Below are 11,217 nucleotides of genomic sequence, written 5' to 3' on the forward strand. Positions count from 1 at the left end.
GACATATCATATAGGCGGGGGATAGTATTTCATGCTTGTTTGTATTGGTGATATGCCATGTGAACTATTATTTTAAACAGACGGGCTATGAATGCGAACCTATGCGTGTGAGTGAAGTACTGAACCAAGTATATCGCCCAGCGCTGGTACATGTGCGCATGGTTTATATGAACTGACGTATAGAAATTAACGGTTCACATTGATAATTATTGACCATACAGTGGCGATGTCGTTTGCTCGGTAAAATGTTCTTGTGCAACGTCATGACATAAACGAGTATTTCAAGACTAAGAAGGTACTTGTTTGTCATATGGGTCAATATGATTTGCCCCCCCCCCCCCCCCCCCCCTTTTTTTTTGAAAACCAAATGTAGTATGTTATAGAAATTTTCTGAGATAGGATTTTGATATTTTGGACCTCTCCCTTTTAAAATTGCTGGATCCGCCCTTGAAATGTAAATCATTGACTATAAGGGCTACTTATATCACAAACTCCGTAAATGTCAGTATCGTATAAAATCCCAAAATATTTCCCTCAATGAAAACTGTATCTCATATGCCCATACTATGAACGCGACCTTTTTGTACGTTTAAACGTCCATGAATAAACAAGTCACAAGGTACACGTTTACAATGAGAAATCGTAACCACACACCTAATCAACGTACACTCCAATTCCCTAGTAAATCCACAAAGTAGAGGCAATGAATACTTCTTTGTGGCTAATAGGAAACGTACGTGAAATGTATCCAGTTAGATTGTAACGAAATACTAAAAAACAATAATTGGAAACAGAAACGAATCGCCAAAACGCATCCCGGGAATCACTGACGCGCTTCGCAACCCGGCTCCTTACAACGTAGCGCGTCGAGTGGACGGCGAGATATCCGAACCTGCGTTTCTCACAACAGGTATATTATAGACAAAACCACAACACATCCATATGTCTGACATGTAGATCTATTAACACACATGCCATTTTGTTCTTCACATCATGTGACGCGAAGCGACAATGACTCAGCCGGACCGATTAACTCCGGGTGGAGCCGAGAATATAACCTGGATTGTGTGTCAATCAGTGCGTGTTATATAATCTTAGTTTCAATAACATCACTTGGATTATATCTTGAGGTGAATATGTCCAAGTGTTGCTGGAATGGTAGGGACTACATACACGTACACACCCTCAGGAATGCTTTTCATTGATTTATTTTGTATAGTGAAGCGATTTAATTTTTATGCCCCGGAAGTTGAGAACAGTTTGTTGTTCGTTCGCTGTCGTCTGTCTTCGCTCATAGCTATATATATTCCGTTCATATATTGATTGAGTGTACACAAACGGAAGAGTGTATTAACATTATATCTTTTCAAGATGTGTCACGTTCAGGAATGAATTGTATGGATATATTTTGTCTATATTGCATGGTGTAGCCATGTCTTATTCATTCAACACTATGTCTACATACGAGACAGTAAGTTCATTCTCGTCTGCGTGAGTCCCTGTGAATTGGCTTCATATATGCTTTGTACTAGATCTCAGTGGTTGCGTTCGTACGTTTATGCTAGGTATATGTCTAAGGAATGTAATATAAGCATTTATTTTGTATGTTACAACGTGTATATTTCATGTTCAGAGAAGTAGATTGCAGTCTTTTCGTCTGTCGCCACTCCTACAGCCAAGTAGCCCTCGTTCATATAGTGTTTCAATGCAAATAAGCGGATAGAGTCTATTGACCTACATCAGTTGACCGCATGACCCGATTGTGGTGAAAGGATAAAGAAACAGTCATGAACGTTTGTTAATATTGAGATGTGTTGGTATTGTCATGTATTTGTAGTTATTTCGGTGTGAGAGTTAGACATAACAGTTTCCACACAGACCCCATACCCCCAGAGAGCCCCACATCAGCCTTAGGGGTATGGTATGACGAGCAGACGACGCACGAAGGGGCGTAACTCCAATTTCTTACCACCCGGGCTGATATCGATCGCCCATTCAAAATGCATTGTCTTACCTCCATGTCAGAATGATGAGTTCTGAGTCAAGAAAGAAGGTCAACGAAACACACCTGACACTGCGCAAGTTTACCATTCGTCACCACTCTCATGTTTCCTTAACCTACAACAAGGCTTGTCCCGGAATGGAATGAGTTGATCACGAATGCACGTTAACTTCAACTCAATCGAAACGCTTTTTTCTATCAGTTCAGTTTCAGTTTCAATTTGTTTTTTGTTTTTTAAAGTGGCAGATTGTAAAGTTTCGGCAATATAAATTTGTTGTAGCAGCATCCGGCTAAGTTGGGGTGTGGGTGGGGTGGGGTGGGGTGGGATGGGGTGTGCGATTGTCTACAGCATACTTCAAAATGGTGTGTGTCACACAGTGTCTGTCGATGCTCATGACATCAATCACTTGCTTGTATGGTTCAGAGGTTATTGAAATATGGGTTACAAAGTATATGACATGCAAATACCTGTCGATAATAGGTTTAATTATTTTAATATTTTGTAATTTTCGTGATCTAACCTGACATTCTCGTCTTTCCGCTGAGAAACAGAAACTGGCTGCACATGAGAGACGGGATTGCAACGGACAACTTCCTTTTGAAGCAGAGCCCTACAGTATCTGTACTCCTTGTATTTCTGTTCAAGACTTTAGGGTGACAAGCCAAATACCGACATGGAGTCGTCGACGTTGCTGATGCTTATTGCTGTCGGTACTGTTGCTGTCGTTGCCCTTGACAATGGTCTAGCGCGCACGCCGCCGATGGGTTGGTTGTCATGGGAACGTTTTAGATGCAACCTAGACTGTCTAAATGACCCAGATAACTGTATCAGGTATGTCTTAAACTACTTTTGTTCATTTTAGAAAATAGGGGTAGAATAGGTCTTCAGCAACCAATGCTTGCCGTAAAAGGCGACCATGCTTGTAGTAAGAGGCGACTAACGGGATCGGGTGGTCAGGCTCGCTGACTTGGTTGAAGCATGTCATCGATCCCAATTGTGTGGATCAAAGCTCATGATATCAATCCCCGGATTGTCTGGTCCAGACTCGATTATTTACAGACCGCCCTCATACAGCTGGAATATTGCTGAGAGCGGCGTAAAACAACAAACCAACCAACTATTTAGAAAATAAATATATACATATATTTATGTATTATGCGAAATATCGGTGCGTAATCTTTGAAGAACTTTGTATCGAAATGTTATGCACCGGAACGTAACCCTGAAACAAATGATACTGCGGCATTGTATTTCCGCAATGTTCGTTGCATGAAACTTAATGGACGTGTCTGCTTGGTGCACGATGATTGCTCATTTCCTTCCCTGGAAGAACGATCGTTTTCATTATTATCAGATAAGCAAAAATGTGCAAACTGTTGTTATTTATTTCTACATTGATTTGACAGTTAATCACGGGACGATTAAATGTGCTGCGCGCCTTTAGTTTGAAGTATTGACTTTATTATGCGACAACTGATAAGCTATTTCCATCCTGAATTGTTATCATATCGGGAATTTTTTATTTAGAAATAATCCAAAATAATATGGGCGTATTGATTAAAGAAAACGGAAATCCCAACATGGCCCTCGGTTTAACTTGATTCCTCCAAGCAGATCGCGACAAACACCTATCTCTACACAGCAGTTAGCCGAACTATTTCCGCAGTAGGCGTAGTTATAACACGGCAGCCGGTAAACAATCGATTGATTGGTTCATAACATGAGAAACCATGCGCACAATCGGAGTACGAGTAAACCGTATAAAAATTGTCACACATTTTTATCTCCCAATCCTCACTAGCCGGTTATTGCCCCAATAATAATAATAATATCACTTGATATGTCTCGAACCCCCGGCGGTTTACACGTGATATGGGGTACTAAACGCAAATCCTTCACTGAACCAGTTTGGGCCTACAATGTAAACCGTTCACATTCATAATTTCGCTGTGCAGAGTTGCGTCACTTAGGCATGCCGGAAACCTCTGATAGTGAGTTCGAATCCCGGTTCTCCCTGATTATGTTTCTAGGTCTGTCAGCACCATACCTGTGCTCGTGGGTTTCACCGTCTGAGACCTGCATCACTTTGGGTTTTCCCCCCACATTAAGCTGACATAACTGGAATACAGTTAAAGGCGGCGTTAAACTCAACATGCTCACTCAGTCACTCACATTCATAATGGTCTTGGTTTTGGCCGATATGTCGTTGTAGGGAGTTTGGGGAATAAGATGCGTACACACAACAGTGACACAACAGTGACTTCACGTGTAGATGTTATTCATCAATCTCTATCGGCTATTTCCGTCAATCCTGGAAAAAAGGCTTTGAATATATTTGGAATAGGGGTAAGGCTTGCAGGCTTTCAACTGGTGAAAACATCCAGCAAGTCATCTGATCGATACCTAAAATTAATAGTTCTCTGTGAAAATTACTCAGACCTCTGCTGCACTATTTCAGTGAGAACCTGTACATGAGGATGGCGGACATCATAGCGGCGGAGGGATACAAAGACGCGGGTTACCAGTATGTGTGTATTGATGACTGCTGGTTGTCCAAGTCACGTGACAGTAATGGCCGCCTTCAGCCCGACCCGGATAGATTCCCGCATGGCATGAAGGCATTGGCTGACTATGTAGGTTGTCTCAGTTTCTGTTTACAGTAAACTACGGTTATAACGAACACGCATATAACTAACTGACTGATATAACGAACTTAATTTTCAGACCCGACCATTTGTTGTATAAATGTCGTATGTATGCTTATAACGAACTACGGTTATTACGAACTAAAATTAGTGGTCCCTTCGAGTTCGTTATAACCGTGGTTTGCTGTATTTGTTTGTTGTTTAACGCCGCACTCAGCAATATTCGAGCTGTATGACGACGGTCTGTAAATAATCGTGTCTGGACCAGACAATCCAGTGATTGGCATCATGACTATCGGTCCACTCAATTACGATATGAATCAACCAAGTCGGCGAGCCTGACCACTCGATCCTGTTCGTAGCCTCTTACAACAAGCATATTGTGTGGAATCACCCGATCCCGTTCGTAGCCTCTTACGACAAGCATATTGTGTGGAATGACGTGATTCAGTTCCAAGGGAAAACCAAACTAATGTTATAGATACACTTTGACGGGGCATGGTTACTTGGATTATGATCCTTGGTTTACCCACACTCTACCTGTGTTCGCTGAAGTGGTAAACGTCTTCGACCTGTGCCACATTGCATAATATCTGGTGAAACCCTCCCACTCCCCTACCCATAAACATCATTAAGCCATCACCACATTATATTCTTGCTCACTTGGTTGCTGCATTGCATCGTATTCCACCCAACTGCGTAGACTGACGCTCATGTTGCCATTCACTTGATTGTCTGGTCCAGACTCGATTATTTACCGACCTCCGTCTTATAGCTGGAATATTGCTGAGTGCGGTGTTAAACGCCCGACCAACCAACCAACCAAACCCACTGCTATGTGAACTTGGGTAATTTCGTGTTACGTGTGGCCCAAAATACAACAGATCTCCTAAGCTGGGATTCTGTGGCAGCACAACTCCTATGTATATCAAGTTTATAAAGTTTATCGTGAAGGACGACTAAACAGTTCTGGGTGGTCAAGGCTCGATGACCTGGTTGATTGTGTGTAATCGAACCCGGTCGACTTTTGACTGTGCTCATTATATCTATCACTGGTCTGTCTGGCCCAGTCCTAATTACCCGCCGCTCTGATAAAGCTGAAGCATTGCTTATTGTGACCTAAGACAGTCAAACTAACCCATGAAACTAAATAACAGAGTCATGCAAATGAGACCATGATCTGTTTCTTTCTTTGTTTTTTCATGTACAGTAAACTACGTTTATAACGAACACGCTTATAACGAACTGGCGGATATAACTAACTGAGTTTTAAGTCCCTGCCATATGCTGTCTATATGCTTATAACGAACTACGGTTATAACGAACTAAAATGTGTGGTCCCTTTCAGTTCGCTATAACCGTAGTTTACTGTATGTGATTGTTGGTCCTTGTTTCAGATCCACTCCAAAGGTCTAAAGATTGGCATTTATGAAGATGTGGGGTCAATGACATGCGCAAAGTACCCAGGAAGTGAAGGTCACTATGAGATCGACGCGCAGACATTTGCAGAGTGGGGGATTGACCTGCTGAAGTTCGATGGATGTAACATTAACCCGGATGATTTTAACAAAGGTTCGCATTATAATATTGGTATCCATGACCTGTAACATGACTGTAGATCTGGCTTAGAGCTGGTCTTCAGAAACACATGCTTGTCCTAAGAGGCGACTAACGGCTTAGGATGGTCAGGCTCGCTGACGTGATGCATTTCATGGAAACCAATGTATCGACACCGTGAAGCGCCGGGTCCTCACCAACCCATGCTTGTTGTAAGAGGCGACTGTGCTTGTCAAAGATGCGACTAATGTGATCGTGTGGTCATTCTCATATTGTCAATTACAGGATTGTCTGGTCCAGACTTGATTATTTACAGACCGCCATCATATAGCTGAAATATTGCCGAGTGGCGTTAAACAACAAACAGAACACAGTGTATCGATACTGTACAGGCCGCCGCCATATAAATACTATTGAGTGCGGCCTTTAACAGCAAACAAACATAACAAGGAACGATAGTTTAATACGTCTATAGAACATTCATGTCGGTACTAAAGAAGAAACTATATCAAGTTACACCTTGTATTTGAGTCCGTATGGTTTTACGCCGCTTTTCCTGCCATATCACGGGGCGGGGGGATACCAAAATGGGCTTCACACATTGTACCCATGTCGGTAGTCGAGCCGGGTCTTCGGCGTGACGACTTGTATAAGAAGCCGGGGTTCAGTGTTGAAGGTGTTTAGCACTTCTTTATTAACGATGTATACAACAGGTTCACAGTGTCATGTTTATTTTGTTTGATTACTCATAGCCTATACTCTCTAATAGTACCTTAATGTGTTGTCTAGGTTACCGTGCAATGGGGTTTTACCTGAACCAGACCGGTCGGCCCATCGTGTACTCTTGTGAGTGGGCTCTTGGGGATGTGCTGCATCGTCGTCCGGTGAGACATCACAGCTTTCACGACTACTGCTACCACTACCATCCACCAATACTACCACATTGACTGTGCAGAGTTGCTTACCTTAAGCGTGCCAGAAACCTGGTTCGAATCCCGCTTACCCCTATTACGACTCTAGGTTTGTAAGCACCATAGTGATATAACTGGAATACTGTTAAAAGCTGCGTTAAACCCAACCCACTCATTTATTTTTAAGCGGCGCCGGGGAGTGTATATTGTACATAATACATAATGTGTTCATTATTCATTCAAACCTTTTTTCAGCATTCAACATTTTAAGACATTGATGTGAAGCTGATCTCAAATTAATGAGATCATTATTTCGATCCGATACTACTCTTGCAAGCAGGATGCCATCGGCAAGATTTGAAATCGCGCTTTGACAAAGCATCTATAAACAACTATTAATGCAAATTCTGTCAGCTACCTTACTTATATAATATATCATTGCAACTTCGACAATGTTAATTACCATCTTAGCGTCATCTACATGGTAATATGCTTCAGGCCGACTACAAAGCAGTCCTTGATGTCTGCAATACCTGTAGGAACTACAACGACATCAACGACCAGTGGCAAAGTATCGCCAATGTCATCAACTACTACGCCAAAGACGTCGGCAACTTCAGCAAGATAGCCGGGCCTGGAGGCTGGAATGACCCAGATGAGGTATGAACAACCCTTGATGATTCAACGTTAGCATAGATCCCTAGGAAACCTTCCGTACCTTGACTCAGATCTTACCGCTGGCTAAATGGATAGGGTGGTCAGGCTCGGTGACCTGGAAAGCGTGACCATGGGACACACCGTGATTGACAACATGAGCATCGATCAACGCAATCGAGCCACGCAATTGAGATACGATGACATGCATCAACCAAGTCAACGAGCCTGACCACCCGATCCAGTTAGTTGCCTCTTACGTCAAGCATAGTCGTCTTTTACGGCAAGCATGGGTTGCTGAAGACCTATTCTACCCCGGATCTTCACGGGTCTTAGGTTTTATGTCACAACAGGTTAACAACATGTCATGAAATACTAGCTGTGAGTTAATGAATTTCATATCATAATCCGATAATGTTGAAATTGGAAATTGGACCAAAAATGAAAAATATGATTGTCCCCCCCACAATAATTGTTTCTGTGTGTAGATAGTTATTGGGGACTTCTCACTCAGTCCTGACCAGGAACGAACACAGATGGCGCTGTGGTCGATGTGGGCAGCGCCACTGCTCATGTCTGTAGACCTACGTAACATCCGGCCGGAGTCCAAGAATCTCCTTCTCAACAAAGGACTGATTGCTGTCAACCAGGACCCGCTAGGAGTCCCGGGATCTCTTCGCATGATGGTTAGTTTTTGTAAATAAATTTCATTATCTGTGCATAGAAACATAAAAGACACAAAATGTTAAAAAAAGAAAGTGCTGATTCAGTTTCTATCTTTGAATGAAAAGCGTTTGGATTCTCTTCTTATATTATCACAAAAATATAGAATTGTTTAAAATATTTTTACTTTACTTGACATTTATGTAATTCTACATTGATTGTCCCCCGAAAAACAATTAAGTAGATCGACGAGCCTTTTAGCATTTGAAATTGAAAAAAAAGGAAGAAATGAAAATGGCAGTTTGTTCCAAAAGTCAGGTGTCGATTTGACACAATGTATAGCCATTGTTAGCCATTTCAAACGCATCAACCTGTGTTCTTTTTGAAATTTGAAACTTTCCTGTTAGGTTGGTTAACACGTGAAAGTGAAAAAATATTTGAATATAATTACGTGGGATTTTTGTAATAATGGTTAAGAATTAATTTTGCAGATTGAACTTAGGTTAGCCATTTAGCAAAAGTATTGAGCTGAGATTTGAAAATTTATTTTTTTCGGCATCAGGTTGGTCAGATTTCGGTTTGGACACGACCCATTTTGCCCAAGGGCAGTTTCGCCGCCGTGATGTTCAACACAGGCCAAGGGGGCGCTCCCAGAAACGTGACCGTTCCCATGTACCAGCTGGTCGACGGGTCACAGTTGTCCTACCTCGTGACAGATACCTTCACAGGGAATAAACTGGCAGTGCTGAGCCTCTTACAGGGCTTAACAGTCCGTGTAAATCCTACAGGTGTCGTGATGGTGACAATCACTCCAGCATGATGACTGACGTACAAGAAAGTCTCGGCGTGTTTGCAAGGAATCTATTAATGTTCATGAAATGAAACGACATCACTTGAGATCTGACCATATGACTGACCACTTCATGCGTTTTTTAATATTGCAATATATTTTGTGCAAACTTGAGAAAACGTTTGCAACGGTAAGTCAAACATGAATCTTTACGTGTAAATATTGAAATGATGGTGTAACTTGATGTACTATCTTTATACTGAACGAGAGAGTAAAACCGGGTTTGTTTACAGATAGCAATGGGTGAAACGTGAATGTATTTCAAGTTAAAGCAACAACAATGTACTATAATGTTGGTTATTTTGATGTATTGTATTGTTTGTTGTTTAACGCCAATGGTAGCCACCCCAACTGCCCATCCTTGTGGGTGCGTTGATACGAGCCGTATGAACACCTGTGTCTAGAGAAAATTTCATGTTTGATGACAGTTCATGCGTCTTTACTACTATTAATCTTGAATGAAAGTTCTACCAATTTGAAAGCCTGTCTTTGATTGAACGATTGTAAGTGAAATCCGTACTATCCCAGGAAATCAATGATGGCAAATAGTTGGCAAACACCAAACTGGCATGTCATGTCGGGCTATTGTCACCGTGTTTAACATTAATCTTACTGTAATCAGTTCGACTCATCAGAAAACACACATGTGAGGGATTTGCTGAGATCAGGTCGTCCACGGAAGACCAGTGCCAGAGAGGACAAGGTCCTTGTATACGCCAGGCAAAACGACTGCCAACTTCAACTCGCACTGTTCTTCTTCACTGGCATACCACATAGAGGTGTCCCTTAGCAACAACAGGCACCATATCGAGAATGGTACCTTAAGTCTTTCACAGCTTGAGAACAGTGTTAATTCCTATTTATATGGATAAAATAGAATCTAGTTTCATTCCATTAAGTGTGATGTGCAATACCAGGATAGTAATTGTTCATGTTTCTGTGATGTCCAGTGAATATAACAATAATGATAAGTGACCAGCAGTTTATTTTGTATAGAGAATGTATATTTTATAGTAAACTCACTAAACCATTGTCATTTGTCATTGTTCAATGCTGTTCGTTTAACGCCTGGTCTGGAGGCTGGAATGACCAATATGAGGCATGAAAACCCCCTTGATGATTCCTGTACGCCTGTCCAAGGCGACTAAATGGATAGGGTGTTCAGGCTCGGTGATCGATTGTTGTTTAACGCCGCACTCCGTAATATTCCAGCTATATGAGGCGGTCTGTAAATAATCGAGTCTGGACCAGACAGTCCAGTGATTGACATGAGCATCTATCTACCCAACAGCGAGCCTGAAAAACCCAATCCCGTTAGTCGCATCTTACGGCAAGCATGGGTTGGTGAAAACCTATATTCTAACCCGGATCTTTACGGGTATAAGTTCATTGTTGAAACTAATGAGGCAATAATCGATGATGAAGCTGAAATATGGATACTAGCCGGCCCCGTAAACTCTTACCAGTGGCATTTAATACTGGTATATAATCATCACTTCAACCGGAGTGCAAATACTCGCAACATCCACGCTGGTAGAGGCACCATGACCACGTGAAAGCAAATTATAGCACCAGGTTGTGCAGCTTTCATTGGGGGGTGTCGAAGATAAAACAAAACATATCTATCAGGCCATGTGATTTTATTACACTAAGTATATACATAAACATTTAATACAAAACGTATTACTCCGTATATCGCTTTTTAATACAACCAAACATTATTATGTAATACAAAATTAACATGTTACATACATTTGGGATGAATTCAAACTTCCTGGCCGAGGAAGAGTTTGGCAGACACATACATCTAATGACTGTACATTATTTTCGCTCATTAATGCATTCGACAATGTTACACTTAGAAGCAACACTTCCACTTCTGTGGAAAATGGACAAATGGGAACATCGCCGCCCTCAGCATTATTCCAGCTATA

At 41.7% G+C, this 11,217-nt stretch overlaps 1 protein-coding gene across 3 annotated transcripts; it reads left to right on the plus strand.

Moving 5' to 3' along the window:
- The first annotated feature begins 824 nt into the window (after window positions 1-824).
- On the plus strand, window positions 825-10,315 carry LOC139449798 (alpha-galactosidase A-like). Of its 3 annotated transcripts, none has more exons than XM_071231330.1 (8): window positions 825-910; window positions 2,649-2,834; window positions 4,462-4,636; window positions 6,046-6,220; window positions 6,995-7,089; window positions 7,615-7,776; window positions 8,259-8,456; window positions 8,996-10,315. In XM_071231330.1, exons 2-8 carry the CDS (start codon window positions 2,677-2,679, stop codon window positions 9,251-9,253), a joined length of 1,221 nt encoding a protein of 406 aa, XP_071087431.1. In that variant the 5' UTR covers window positions 825-910; window positions 2,649-2,676; the 3' UTR covers window positions 9,254-10,315. The 3 variants fall into 3 exon arrangements, with proteins under 3 accessions (XP_071087431.1, XP_071087432.1, XP_071087433.1); XM_071231331.1 differs by lacking the exon at window positions 825-910 and adding an exon at window positions 1,045-1,130; XM_071231332.1 differs by lacking the exon at window positions 825-910 and adding an exon at window positions 1,391-1,471.
- The last annotated feature ends 902 nt before the right edge of the window (window positions 10,316-11,217 follow it).

Source organism: Haliotis cracherodii, unplaced genomic scaffold, assembly GCF_022045235.1.
Source record: "Haliotis cracherodii isolate W230 unplaced genomic scaffold, xgHalCrac1.p SCAF_8, whole genome shotgun sequence".
Lineage (NCBI taxonomy): Eukaryota > Metazoa > Mollusca > Gastropoda > Lepetellida > Haliotidae > Haliotis > Haliotis cracherodii.

Bases quoted from the DNA above. Each gene is read 5' to 3' on its own strand.
- LOC139449798 (XM_071231330.1), top strand. From the start codon at position 2,677: ATGGAGTCGTCGACGTTGCTGATGCTTATTGCTGTCGGTACTGTTGCT. The intron at 6,221-6,994 runs GTTCGCATTATA...TGTGTTGTCTAG, and splicing joins CCCGGATGATTTTAACAAAG to GTTACCGTGCAATGGGGTTT. The intron at 7,777-8,258 runs GTATGAACAACC...TTCTGTGTGTAG, and splicing joins GCTGGAATGACCCAGATGAG to ATAGTTATTGGGGACTTCTC.